This window comes from Monodon monoceros, unplaced genomic scaffold (genome assembly GCF_005190385.1).
Source record: "Monodon monoceros isolate NGI ecotype Baffin Bay Population unplaced genomic scaffold, NGI_Narwhal_1 Super_Scaffold_6, whole genome shotgun sequence".
Lineage (NCBI taxonomy): Eukaryota > Metazoa > Chordata > Mammalia > Artiodactyla > Monodontidae > Monodon > Monodon monoceros.
This window is the reverse complement of record NW_021703783.1, coordinates 16,188,491-16,203,839: the sequence shown is the minus strand read 5'-3', so window position 1 is coordinate 16,203,839 and position 15,349 is coordinate 16,188,491. Positions and strand designations below refer to the sequence as shown.

The window sequence follows — 15,349 nt, the reverse complement described above, 5'->3', positions numbered from 1 at the left end:
CAGACTGGACCTAGTTATGGTCTCCCTTCCACTGAGGACCAGAGCATCACCATAAGAGGAAAGCCCTGGGAGAGGGATAGAATCCAGAACTCAAAAAGACGTAGTCAGTCTTGCTCTGTTGTGCTGCGTGTAGTTGGAAGAATTTGTGTATGCACAAAGGGAGAAAGAAAATGTATTTATAGAGTGTGAAAATCCCCTACTAATTTGATTTGCCTAAGATATAGAAATATAAATGATTAATGGCTGGTTCCTTTGATGGGGACATGGTTTGAGGCCTGAGTGAAGGGAACTTTGAATATAACAGGCTTAGACATTAGAATTTTGTTTCATAGGTAATCGGGAAATCAATGTGTGCAGATTGAAGAATTGACTCCTTGGGAACAAAATTGCATTTTGCTTTTGTTTGTTTCAGAGAACTATATTTGAGTGTTTTCAAACCATTCCAAATTTTGTAAAGCTTTTATATACGTAGACCAAAAACAATTCTGAGTCTGTACAATCAAATATCCTGTATATTGGGCATTCATAGACAAACTTGATAGGATAAATTGTAGCATTCATAGTATAAATGGCAGCACTGTGTATTTCACAGGACCCTGAAGCTGACTATTAGAAATCTGGTTATCTTGGTTTTGGTGCTAACTATTCTATTAGAGAAAGGGCACAGCTTAGCTGCAGAAAGTTAGATGAAGATTAATGCAGCTAAGAATTCATCAGAGACAGGGAGAGGGATGTGACCATGGGAATAGAAGTCTCCAGGAGTTCTTGGAAATTGTAGGAGGGTCAATGGATGTGTCATTACAGTGTAGGCTGGGTACAGGCTACTGCATTTGGATATGAGAAGAAAGGATGCCTTCAAAAGTGGATGGAGGACTTGGGTTGTACAAACGACTACATCAAACATGATACCACAGAATTATATTTATATTATACATTGTCTTCACATTGTAACATCCACATTGATCATATGTGACACAATTCTACTAACTTTGAGTATATATTTACTATAACATATATATATATATATATATATATATGTATATATATATATATATATAAAACCAAGAGGCACTTCCAGTAATTCTGGCCAAAAAGGAGCATCATTTATAGTGTCTAAGCTAAAAAATAATAAAAATAAATACAACTTATCTAATATTTTTCTGTACAGATTCTACTTTATACAAAATATTTATCAGCCATTAACTGAGTCACAACAAATACTTGTGATAGGATGATACAAAGTATTGCTACATATATTAAGTGCAAGATACAGGTGAGAGGACAAGATTTATTTCAACTGCGAAATGATCACTTAAGTCCAACGCCTCACTCTTTTGTTTCTAAAAGTTGATAAATTTGGAAAGTTATTAACAAACATATTCAGGTTTGTTGAGAGTGATGAGAATTACATTGTTAAAAATTACCATGTACAAATGACATCCCTTACACTGTTACTTTGGTTGGCAGTTATTTGAAAATATTGCTTTATAGGAATACTAAATTAATCCAATACTCTCTGGTTTACAAATAATACAGAGACAAATATTTGGGATATGCCAATCTGAACTTGCCAATGAAAGTTTTTGTCAGGAGGAGGTAATGACTGATCAGAACAACTGCCCCATCAGAAATCAGAACACATTTTAACACCAAAAACCAAATCAAATTAACCAAACCATCCAAAACCTCAAACACTCTGAATTCAAATTAAAGTTCTTTCAGTTGCATATCCTAATATTATTATAGGAAACCAGGGAGAGTCTCGTTTTCATTATTTTGCATTGAGAGTTTCAGAATGTCTATAAAAGCACCAATTTTCATTTTGTGATTCGTATGATAAAAAAATCTATAGGAAGAAAATCAAGGGGTAGTTGGATTCAGTGATATTTATTTCCAGTGCCTGTCAACTAACAAACTGTTCTTGTTGAAACAAAAATGGTATGCGTTCTTCTGTGAGAATGTATTAGGAATGAACTGATATTCACAAATGGAAAAAAAACCCCACCATTTAAGCAAATATAATATGGCAAAAATCCTATGCACATGTTTTACAGAGTATTAAATAGTGATTTTTTTAAACTAATAAATTTATACTTAAACTCAAGCCATTGAAACACACTGACAGGTGATATATATATATATATATATATATATATATATATATATCAGGGTTGTTATTTAAAGATAGCAATACTGTAGTAGTGGATTATGCTTATACATAGCTAAAATGAAATATCTGGTATAATATGGGTTTTTGAGTCATAAAAATAGTCAGTTAATTTTAAAAAGAAATGTGAGGGAAATTCTATCAACCAACAGCTGATATACACAAAGAAAACATCTTTAAACAATTACTTTTAATTTCACATTAAACCATCTGAATAATTTGCTAGTATATAGAAAGTAAAATTACTAGAATAAAAAAAAAAAAATTCTTCCCTTCCAGAAGTATTCAAGCAGCAGTTTCCAAGCGCTAGGGGCTAGTTCACATTCCAAAATGTGTAAGTGCTGATTCTAATGAAGGAAGTCAAGATTGAAATATGGATCCATTAAGTCCCTTTACTCGAGAATAACTGAGAACTAAATTGGTTTGCCACAGAAAAGATGAAGAGGTGTCCTGGGATGATCCTTTAAGTTTTATGTAGTGTTCACTCCCAATCCACAGCTCTGCTTTTTTTTTTTTTTTTTTTTTGCTTTTTAGTACCATGGGCTGCACAATGAAACTAGGTGTGGTGAGTTAAAACTTGAGGTGAAAGGCATCTTGCTCCTTATTATAGCAGAAGAGAATTTGTGATGATTTTTCCTTTACTAATTTTGAGTTAGAGAAGGAAAATTGGAGATAAGTCATACTTTTCTCCTGTAAGTTTGACTTTTTCTTTTTGTTTTGTTTTAAAGAGGAAAGAATTCCCTGCTATAGTGTCTGTTTCACTTGCGATAGGTGAAATACTATTTAAATTACTTTTCTATTTGTGAATCTCAAATTCCAACCTACCATTTGATCAGTCTTAGCAGACGAATGTAGTGCATGTGGTTTATTGATCGGTCAGTGCTTCCTTTGTGAAAGTCAAGATTAATAAGATTTAATTTTTCTTAGTAACGAAAGTAAGTATTTGGGTTCTTAACTGTGTTAGAGTTTAGTAAAATATAATCTTCATTAGTAAACCATTTATTTTAAAACAACCTAAACCGTGACAAATCACTGGATTTGTCATTCCTCTTTCTTGGGATAATTCAGACTCTAATTTATACCCTAAATCTAATTAAATTATGGGGACTAAATTTATTTTTATCTATTTCATGTATTATTGGACTCTTCATAAAATATTTTCCTCCCTGAAGCATGCAGAGAATTAGATAAATAATTAAATATTACTTTTTACAGTTTTCTGTTACATAATAGTTCTGATTATATCAAAATGTTTAGCATCTCTATACCACAAAACATCATTTTGTGGGTTTCAATTGATTAAAAAATTTTAACAAATAATCAAATTTATTTGATTCTTTTTTTTTGCTTTGCTTCAAATAATCAAATTTAATATTCTTGGTAGTACTTACATATGATGATTTAATATTATTCTTTTTGAAGCATTTTTGTTTGAATTATTTGCGTGATTAAAGAATCACTTCTTGATGTAAAACAATGAGGAAATCTGTCTGAACATGAACATGTTCAGTGTTTCTTATCAATAAGAAGAAGGCTTGCCTTTTCTTCTTTGCTCCACAACTCCTCAAGGAAGCAGAAATCCATGATACCCATGCCTGTCAATGTAATCAACCTTAAAAGTATGATATGGAGGAAAAACTAGCTGCCTTTAGATGGGAAATTTGGATTCATAAGAGCCTTAAGCACATGTCGAAAGCCAGTTTTGTTTTCCATCTATACACCATTCCTTATAGTTTATAGTCTTATCTGTACTAAAACAATCTATACCAGATCAGTATTTTTGAATCTGGATATTGAGTTCCACCAACTAAATAATGGCTTAATCTTCAGTTTTGTATCTTCAAACATATTTAGCAACAAAATGCTCAATTATTTTTTGTCACTATTGTTAACCTGCTATTAGAATGATTTTGTAGTGTGAACGTAAAGATCATAGTACCTAAAACTGGTATATTTTCCTCTGATTAGAAAAGCTAAGCATAGTTTAATTCTGGAATGTTCTTTACCTAAAATGGTGACTTGGTCTCCTAATCTTAAAGTTCCATTTTGTTGGACAGATTAGAAAAATGGACTGACAGACAGTATCATCAAGGTCATAGTTTTACTTCATAGAGAAATCACAAGAGAAATGAATTACGTAGAACTGGTTATAAAGTATTTTGCTGCTTGATAGGAGAGAAGGCAATTGAAAGGAACTCAGTTTGGTTTCAGAGTATATAGATATTTTAGTGCTCAAATACCTGGAGTTGAGCTATTAGCGTTTGAAAATTTGTTTTTTTCCACACCCATTAGCTGATAATTATATGGAGAATCCGATTTACTGTAGATTATGAAAGTTTACAGAACTCTGTTTTACTGGAGCCTTCTGCCCATTTGAAAAGGCAGTTTATTTCCAAAATTGCATATAAACCAGGAAAAGTATTAAGTGGGAATCAGACTTAGGATGGAAGAGAAGGACAATAAGACCCTTATTGTGGCTTTCAGTATTATTTTAGAAAAACTGAATGACAGGGACAGTGGAGATCCCCATACTGATATGGAAGCACCAAAAATACCTCCTAAAGCAGAATAGAAATGATAATTTGATTCTTTACTTCTCATTAGTTAGGAGCTGTTCATCACACAAATAGTTCCCTTTTGTAAAGCAGTCGTTTCAAACTTTAGACTTTATTTACAATGATAATTTTCATATCTTTATTACTTAGAAAATAATTTATGTTTTTCCATCATTTAAACAAAAAATAGGCATGAGTCTCATGCCTTTTGCACAGCTTTTACCTTCAAAGAAAGTTCTCTGGGAAAGTGACAGGGGACATCAGGACATTGCAAATCAAGAGAGGCAGGGGTGTGAGGAAATTGCAATACGTATTATACATGTAATATGAAGTCCGCTTGACATACCGTCGTCTTTAGTTTTACTGAGATTGCAATGGTTAGGATTTGTTCTGGAATTCCATCAAAACGGAACAGACATAATTTCGTGTTCTGTGTTTAGAAAGTGGGTATTTTCTTAAACATAATATGAGGAAATTCCGTCACTTCTCAGGTGAAGACCGATGTAGATAAATCCCTGTACAGAGCTACTGTCTTCATCTTTGACTAAGAGCAAAACCAGGTCTTATATAAATGACAAAAATAACTTACAGTTTTAAAATATGCCGAAGTGGTGTTTTCACCAAGGAAACAATATTCTCAAGGTTGGCTTAGATCGATAACCAGAAAGACGTTCTATCAGCATGCTGGAAATGCCATCGATGACATTCTTAGTATACCTGGCCTTTTCCTTAACAGAAAGCAACCACTAGCATCAAGGCCACCAAATTCCAACTTTTCCTACCATTAGCTTCATGGCTGTCCATACAATTCTTTTCCCTAAATGGGCTAGACATTCCTTCATTTGAAAGACCTGAGTTTATCTAATGGCACCTATAATTAGGCTCATATAAAAATGTAGTGAATTGCAACAAATACACTGGCACCACAGGAAGCAAGCTCTGGAGTTGGAAGTGAACACAGTAATACTGCTGTCACCAAGGATGGGGAGACCACCACTAGCAGAAAACATCTTTTCATGTCCCTCGGCATCCTGTGGGACATACTGGGTGTGTATGAAAGTCAAGCACTTGAAGAATCGCCATTCCTTTTCTTGAACTGACTTTAGTTTTAATACACTTGTCAATTTATCTTTCTTTGAAGAAAAAAAATGATTAATCTGCCTAGACTGGTGAGCACAGTTCTGGAATGAAGAGGTTCTTACTGCTTTGGCCATGATTATTTCATGTACTTGAAAACAGAACAAAACAAAAACCAGCTAGTGTGCTTAGACCTCTACTCTGGCAGCCAGGCGGGCCCCTACTTGGGGTCATGGAGCGTTGAGGAAGCCACCAATATACGGTTATGAATGTATAACTACTCTGTCGCCATTTAACTTGCTCCATACCTAGATTTTTCCTGGACTTACATTTATTTTAGAGACATATGGCATTTGGAGCAGGGGAGAAGATTAGTTTTGTTAAGTAATTAGATACAAGAGGTATGTGAGTATAAATGCTTTTTCTCCCCCCTTCTGTTATTTGCCATGGAAGGAAAATAAATTCACTGGGGAAATGTATTTGACTCACAGTAAGTTTTGCAAACATAGAGACACACAGGCAATACTAAAAAAATGGAAAACAACTCAGTAAGTCCTAAATAATGAAGACCTGATGTTAACTCAAAAAAAAAAATTATTCTCATTATTTAGGTAGAATCTGCATCTATTTGATCCTTTTCATATTTTCCTACTTTTTGGGAAATTTGTCTTGAAACTATGTTTATTTTGGATTGTATTATCTTTGCCTTATTTAAAAAATGCCATGGATTATTGTATAATCATTGCTTTGGAAGGGAAGGATATCCATTTATGAGAAATGAAGGCATTTTTAATGTAAACACTCTTTTCTATGATTTGAGAGGAAATAAAAAGTAGAAATCACAAGCAAGATTTACTTGAAGCTAAGGTTGTTTAGATGATGAGCAGGCCAGGATATAGTATCAAAGGAAATGTTAGAAGCAAAAAGTGTTGGGAAGAAAGGGACACCAATTATAAACATATCTCATTGTTTAAGAAAGTCTTCCGCTTGGGAGATGTGGATCCAGAAGTTACCCAAAAGTTAGCCAGAGTTGCTAGTGAAAAAAACATTCTTTGCAGCATCCTCATTTAATTGGCATAAAATAACTGTATCCGGTTATCATTTAAATTAGAACAGGTAGATGAGTGGGTGTTCACAGACCTCCATGCAAATGAACCATCCATCTCTTACTGGGCTTGGAGAGAGCTACAATGTATAAAAATGGTGATTAAAATAGAACTTTATAAAAATGTTTCCCTTTTCCCTTAAAAAAAAAAGAAGAGTTGACTATCTACAGAAACAAAAACAAATCTTTATATTTACATCAAGATAACTATTCATGACAAATATAATAATATGAAATAAAATATTGAAAGTGAGTATCAACTTTTTAAATAGAGGTTTGGCTCACAGCATAAACAAGTGTAGATAAACAAACCAAAAAAAAAAAAAGACTGTCAATGATAGGCCCAGTCCCCCCAAATCCCTCAAGTCTTCCCTGCCAAAAGAAACATGACAATGGGCCAGATTACAGCTAGAAGTCACCCCATCACACCGTGAGTGCAACAGTACAATAGGGTTGTCCGTGCAACCTTTGCCACCCAAAAGCCAATCTTCACCAGTTGCCAAGAATCAGGCTTTCACTATGTCAATAAACACCAAACCCTAGGTTGAAATTTTCCCCTTCATCTCTCACTCACTAGCTATCCCAGAGTGGGTTTCTGCTTGCCTTCCTTTCTTTTTTTTCTTTTTCTACCGCACATTTTGCAGCAAATTAAGACATAGGCGATCCCCATTACGAGCCATTTCTCAGGCCTTCTCTGGCGACCTTTTAGAACTGTAACCTGATGAAAAGACCTGACTTCAGCTCCTTCTGAGGTGTTTCTGTTTAAAGAATTCCATCCCCTTCCGTGGTGATTTGATTTTAGGTGAGTGACAGACAGACATACAGACAAAGAGCTCCTATACATTCATTCAGCGACTAGACTGGAAAATGTCTCAGTCTTCCCGGTTTAAGGCTGGTGACAGAGAGCCTCGAAGGGATGCACAGGCCTGTGGCCCTATCCCCCAGCCTGCCAATCCCCTCCTTCTGCAGAGGGACTTTTACTGAAGCCAAGTAGAGGCAGGCGTTTGTGATGGCTGCCTCTTAAAGACTCTCCAGAGCGAACTTCATCCTGTTTGTTCACATGTGCTGAGTCGTCTTGCTGCAGCAATGCTATGAACAACTAAAACCACAAAAATCTCTCTTTACATACACACAAATGTACATACACATGAGCATCCTTTCCATCTCTCTCTCTCTCATACACACACACACACACACACAGTGTTGGCAGGATGTATAAGAATTCAAACAATGCTCTGGAACTTTCATCCCTCAGTACTAAGAGCAAAAGCTTCTTAGTTGTAACCTACATTTGCTACACTGCTTCCCGGCTAAAGCTTCACCATCTCCTTTGGAATTTCTTTTCCTTTAGTTTTTCCTTTATGATTTATTATATCACAGTGACCACTATATATCTTAACATGAATGTTACTAAATCGTGGAGCCAGGAATCCCGGCTTTTCGGTGTGTCTGTGTGTCTGCGTGTGTGTCTGCGAATATGTTTTACATGGATCTATGTGAGAGCTTATATACACACACACATATATACTTCTTCCTTTAAAAAAATCCTTAGAAGCTGGTGTTGTTATAATGTGAAAGCTTCTCTGAGTGAGAGTTTTTTAAACCATGTACCTCACTGTAAAAATAAACACATAAAATGCAAAGAATCCCAAAATGCCATAGCCGTTTGCCCATCTTCTCATATTTCTACAGTGTTGTGTCTAAGTGTTGTGCTGGCTTGAAAAGAGTCTGTGACAAGTCACTCTGTTTCGAAACATAGCTCATTTATCCATTGTCACTGGTTTGGCTTTGGGGTTGGGGTTTCGTCTCTTCTCGGCTTCCCCTTTTCTTCATCTTCTTCCTTGATGGCCTGGATCTGGTCTGAGGGATGCTGCTGGGGGGACTGGTCCAGGGACTGATCCTCTATGCCCGCCAACCTCTGTTCCTCCTCAATGACTTTCTTCCACATCTTGTGGTTCTGCAGAAGGTGCTGAGTTATTTGGCAGTAGACTTTTCTCCTTTTGAAAGTTTTCTTTCCTGAGAAAACACCAAATTAGACTACTTATTTGTGCGTTGAGTACAGGACAGTTTTTTCTCCCTATTCATAGGGGTCAAGTACCAAATGGATACATATATCTATCACTTGATGTGTATATTGTAATAATCATTTTTGAGAGTGGGGAAATAAGAGGAAGATGGCATGAACCATTAACATATCATTGAGACGTACTATGAACAGTATTTAATATCTGGTAACAATACAAGGTTTTGTCTGTTTCTTGGAGTTATTACTCACTCCATTCAGACTGTCAAGATTTTCCACCTAGATTATTGGAATAATTCCTTGTTACGTGTTCCTCTGCTTTGTCAACCAATTCAACCCACAGAAGTCTACAATATTGATTTTTTAAGAAAGACAGTTTTGATAGTACTGTTTCCTGTGGACTAAAAAATTAATTTCAAACTCCTCTAGCAGGGAGCTTTGACTCTAGTGGGAAAATAGAGAGTAAACAAGTAAGGACAATTACACTGAGTTGTACAAAGTCTTTGAAAGGTGGCAGAAAGAGGGAAATGACTTAGCTGGGAGGATGCTGCATGATGATGGTGGCTTGGACTAGGATGGGGACAATGGAAATGAAGATGAGTAGATAAATGTGAGATACATTTGTGAGGTATAATCAACAGCACTTGGCAACTGATTAAATGTAAGGAAAAAAGAAGGGAGGAATCAAAGACAACCCTGAGCTTTCTGACGCGAACAGCTGAGTGGCAAGATGTACTGAGAAAGGGCACATTAGGTGAGCAGCCTTGAGGCGTATGTTGAACATGAAGTGTCTGGGAGACCTCCAAGTGGAGAAGTTAAGTAGGCAGCTATTCTTTTCTAAGCACAGACTATAATGTACCTTCATTCAAGTGACCATTTTAGACATAGGCCAAGAATTTGGAAGTTAGGCAGATTCTCACATTGGATTATAAACTTCTCTATGGACAGAAGTATTCCCCCCTTTTGCATATATATCTGCAAAGCTCCAGACTTTAGTTAGTATTCAGTAAGAGGTTACTAAATGAATTATGTCCTCTCTAGTTTCTGTTCCACAATTCCAAGTACATGGTGAAGTGTTGACAAGTGATTGATGCTAAAAATAATAAAAGTATGAAAATGTGGTCCATAGGAAATTCTGATCTGAGACTGCATTAAAGAGTTAACAGTACAAGTTACCAGGATGATCTGCAAGGAAATTTGAATTTATTTAATGAAGTAGTAATGATTTACCATGTAAAATCTGGAAGGAAAAAAAAACAAAAGAAAACAAATAGTAACAATAACAAAAAAAAAAAAAGAAGGAAAAAGAAAGCCGATTGCTATGAGATGTGCCATCCACCACAACTTTTGTGGAAGTGCTAATGACTCCTTCAACAGTTTTATTATTAAAAAAATTTCTTGTACCTTAAAAGATGATAAGATCAATTTTTAAAACATAGTTCAGAAAAAGGACACCAAATTATTTTGAATTACTTTTGAACCATACAGACACATAAGGAAATTATTAAGTTGGATGAATGCCAGGGTGGGGGGGAATATGGATACAGGCAGACTCATAAGCAAGAATTTTTACAAAAATATTTACTATATTCATTATCTTATTCATGAGATGGACCCATCAATCAGCTTATATTGATCACCTACTAACTGACAAGCATTTTCCTGGATGCTATGGAAACAAAGACCAATGAGTCTCAGAGTTTGCCTTAAAGGAGCTTACCATCTATAGGAGAGAGGGCCCAGAAGATCAGAACTGAAATACACATGCTATGTTTTATGATGGACCTAGGTAAGTGACCAAGATGGCCTTAATGTTCCCCTCATCTTCACTAAACTTCAGATAGGTTTCTTCCAGACACTAGGACCCTGATCTAAAACTTGTAATTGCAAATTCTTTCTCTGCCCCTTGGTAATGTAGATAAATCTCCCAGCCTCTAGCCAGTTTGACAACCCAGGAAACATCTTTCTCAAGGACCTGGGAGCTAGCCCTTTGAAATGCAATTATTAAGAAAGATAGGACCAAAAGACAACCCTCAGAATGGGAGAAGACATTTGCAAATGAAGCAACTGACAAAGGATTAATCTCCAAAATTTATAAGCAGCTCATGCAGCTCAATAACCAAAAAACAACCCAATCCAAAAATAGGCAGAAGACCTAAGTAGACATTTCTCCAAAGAAGATGTACAGATTGCCACAAACAAACACATGAAAGAATGCTCAACATCACTAATCATTAGAGAAGTGCAAATCAAAACTACAATGAGGTATCATCTCACACCGGTCAGAATGGCCATCATCAAAAAATCTAGAAACAATAAATGCTGGAGAGGATGTGGAGGAAAGGGAACACTCTTGCACTGCTGGTGGGAATGTGAATTGGTACAGCCACTATGGAGAACAGTATGGAGGTTCCTTAAAAAACTACAAATAGAACTACCATATGACCCAGCAATCCCACTACTGGGCATATACCCTGAGAAAACCATAATTCAAAAAGAGTCACGTACCAAAATGTTCATTGCAGCTCTATTTACAATAGCCCAGAGATGGAAACAACCTAAGTGCCCATCATCGGATGAATGGATAAAGAAGATGTGGCACATATATACAATGGAATATTACTCAGCCATAAAAAGAAACGAAATTGAGTTATTTGTAATGAGGTGGATAGACCTAGAGTCTGTCATATAGAGTGAAGTAAGTCAGAAAGAGAAAGACAAATACCGTATGCTAACACATATGTATGGAATTTAAGGAAAAAAATGTCATGAAGAACCTAGGGGTAAGACAGGAATAAAGACACAGACCTACTAGAGAATGGACTTGAGGATATGGGGAGGGGGAAGGGTAAGCTGTAACAAAGCGAGAGAGAGGCATGGACATATATACACTGCCAAACGTAAGGTAGATAGCTAGTGGGAAGCAGCCGCATAGCACAGGGAGATCAGCTCGGTGCTTTGTGACCGCCTAGAGGGGTGGGATAGGGAGGGTGGGAGGGAGGGAGACGCAAGAGGGAAGAGATAGGGGAACATATGTATATGTATAACTGATTCACTTTGTTATAGAGCAGAAACCATTTTAACACACCATTGTAAAGCAATTATACTCCAATAAAGATGTAAAAAAATAAAATGGGTAAAAGACAAAAAAAAAAAAGATAGGGTCCCTATCACCGATCTCTGTGGGTAGGAAGGAGCCTAACTTCAATAAGCACCAATTAGCAAACAAAAATGGCCTAATCACATTGACCAACTCCCCTTTAAGGTCCTCAGTACTTTTTCCTTAGCTCATTCCAGCGTGTAAAAACTCTCCTGCCTTTGTTTTCAATGGAGTTGAGTCCAATGTCTCTCTCCTATTTTAATAGTCTTAAAGAAAGTCTTCCTTACCATTTTTAACAAGTATGCAGTGCAATTTCTCTCTGACACATCAAAGTGTGGCAACATCAGGTACTCAACCTGTGAGGGAGTAGATAAGACTTTTTCCAAAGGACATGACATTTGAGCTGAGAGGTAAATTATGAGAATTAAATACACTGGGTGGAGAACGGGCTGGCAGCATTCTAGGTATGTGAGGGGCATGTGTACAGGCAGAGGGCACGGGGCCCTGGAGCATAACACCAATTTCTTCAATTATAAGATTCTTAACAAGGGCAATATATACATAAAATAAAATTTTAAAAAAATCTGAATTCTTTCTATAGAAATCAATAAAATATATTAATCCATGCAATTTTTAAGAGCAAACCTTTAAAATTACTTTTCTATCAAAGCTATCTACTTGTCTATTTCTACATTGTTTTTATTGTAGTTAAGTTCAATCTTTACATGTTAATATACTTTTTAACCTAATCCTTTGAGTCAAGCGAGTTACAGATGATCACTGGGTGAAGGATGGACTTGAATCAGTCACAGCACATGCTCTACTGCTCAAGGTGATTATTCCATCCAGAAGTTATACAGGTTCACGGTAGTGCATTCACAGGGAAGAAGCTAACAAAAGCTCAACTTTTCTCTTTTTTCTTTCGGGGCAGCCCCCATGAGAGCAGCTGCTCTCTTATTAATGCTGCTAAACCTCTCTGGAATTAAACTGAATAAGGTGACGTAGAAGAAAGTTTGTACCAAATAAATTTGCGTAGATTAGAGTCTGCAGGTGGTCTAAAACATGCCTGTATTGAGAGCCAAATTGTTCAGCACTGCAACCTTTTGAAATGAGAACAAAGATCCTTTCATTGCTCAAACTCTAAATGCAGCTTAGTACTTCATTAGAAACCTCTTAGTTTGCTGTAGGAATCTTTCAAATTTAATTATGAGGTGGGGAAAAATGCCTTCTTTACCCAGGATACCATATTGAAATATCTTATTCTGTGCTTCCTGAGAGATCTCCAAGTTTTGCAAATTGCTGAAATTATCAGTGCATATTTAATTTACATTTTTTTCTGAAATCTAAGTTTCAGGTTAAATCAAGTTAACCATCTCAGTCAATATGAATCCTGAAAGTAAAATTACTAAGAGTCAATAACACTGGAGTTAAAACAAGGAGACCTGGGTTTCCTTTCTGGTTCTGCGGAATCCGTCTACACCTTGGGTTGTCAAACTTCTGAGCCTCAGTTTCGACTTTTGTAAAACGAGGCAGCTGAACTGGATGATCACTGATTCCCCTTCCATTTCTAGAATTCTGTTATTCCATGTGGCCAATTTTTACTAGATACTAACACTGCCCAATATTTATCATTTTCTTGGCTATAAAGGCATAGTTCAAATATAATTTTTCAAAAGCTATGGTTATCAAATCATTGTTGATGATGTTTTAAATTTTAACGTAAAGGTGACCAGTTGACTTTTAGAAGCTATTAGTAAACAGAATCCACAGAGTTCTCATTCCTGCTTTAGTGAGCTTGATTAAAAATGGGAAGGTCAGTAGAGTAACACACCAGAATGTGAGAGTCAGTATGGCCACCCAACCCTACAGAACAGAGACAAATCGAATATTTGGTTGTTTGTTGTATTTGCTGCTAAAGCCAACGCTGACGAGTTGAGCCTGTTAAATCTCCTAACCTAGGTTCTTCAATTCTTGATGCCTAGATTATGTATGTGTTGCTTCAATGTATTTGAGTTCAAATAGCAATCCAGTAGGGCCCACGGGAACAAAGCTTTCCCAGAGGCTAAGCTGACCACACTTTCCAGTAACATTCAGTGGAAAAACTGTCCAGTCCTTAGTCAGACAGCAAATTACCTGGCTCTTTGAATGAAAAAAAAGTAAAAATGTAAAATTCATGCATGTTTATTAAATGAGAAAATGAATAATCCATGAATCCTATCTTGGCTCCTACCTCTGAATCCCAAGATCAGCACAAAATTTTTAATAGACATCAGAGGAATAAAATAAAATTACTTTGATAATAGAATATTGAAGGAAAACAACTTTTGATTTTCCTCCCATTCTGTATAAAAGTTAATATACGGGTTAGACCTTAAGCAAAAGTCTGACCTAAAGCCAAACTTGCCCCGTCTCACCAGTCTATAGTCAATAATGAGTTCTTTATCTCTGTTTATGTGAGTTTACGACAGGGCACTTATATGAGGGCAAAATAGGTTAATACACACGTTAGAATATCTCTTTACCTAGATGGCCAAATGAACTAAGTCATGCATTTCCCTGACTGTGCTTAAAAAAAAAAAAGGAAAAAATGATCATAATGTCTTTCATTGGTAATATTTTTGGTAAGGGCCTTGAAAAATATCAATATTAAGACAACTTCCTTTATGAAGGTAGATAGGAACCACGTACTATACTCCCACGAACACAGGAACAGTATTTGTGCAATATCACTGTAACGGTTATTGGTTTTCCTAATTATGCTATTAGGGCTTCCTCCCTATGGCAGGAGAAACAGTGGAGAATACTTCAAGATGTGAAGAAAAATAATCTTGATTTTATAGACAATTAAGTTGAACAGATTAGAACGGCTACATGATGCACTCCAAATCAACGACGAGATGTGACCACTTCTCACTGTCACTATTGCCACTACCCTGGTCCAAAGCCACAGTCATCTCTCACTTGGATAATTTCAATAGCCTCTTAAGACACTGCCCTGCTTACACCCTTGCTCTTACCCCAAACTCGAGAATATTCTCAATGCAGCAGCTGAAGCAATCCAGTTAAAACATAAGTTGAATCAACTAAGTCTTCTGCTCAAAACCTCTGATGGCTTCCCATCTTACTCAGAGTTAAAAGCCAGACTCCATACTGTGACCTGCAGAGCCCTACCTTCTAACCCTCCATCATCTCAGTCCCCGCTTCGCAGCCCCCTTCCTCTGCTTCAGCCTCCCAGCTCTCCCGATGCTCCTTGAACACCCAGCCAGTGTCCACTTCAGGACCTTTACACGGTTTGCTTTCCTCTCTCCTTGAAATGCTTTGT

At 36.4% G+C, this 15,349-nt stretch overlaps 1 protein-coding gene across 1 annotated transcript in view; it reads right to left on the bottom strand.

Moving 5' to 3' along the window:
* Positions 1–4,580: 4,580 nt before the first annotated feature.
* PDE3A (phosphodiesterase 3A) overlaps positions 4,581–15,349 on the bottom strand; it is a 307,539-nt gene continuing 296,770 nt past the window's right edge. The window contains exon 16 of the mRNA XM_029205257.1: positions 4,581–8,920. Coding sequence (XP_029061090.1) covers positions 8,679–8,920 — 242 coding nt within the window. The 3' untranslated portion in view covers positions 4,581–8,678. The remainder of the gene's footprint in view (positions 8,921–15,349) is intronic.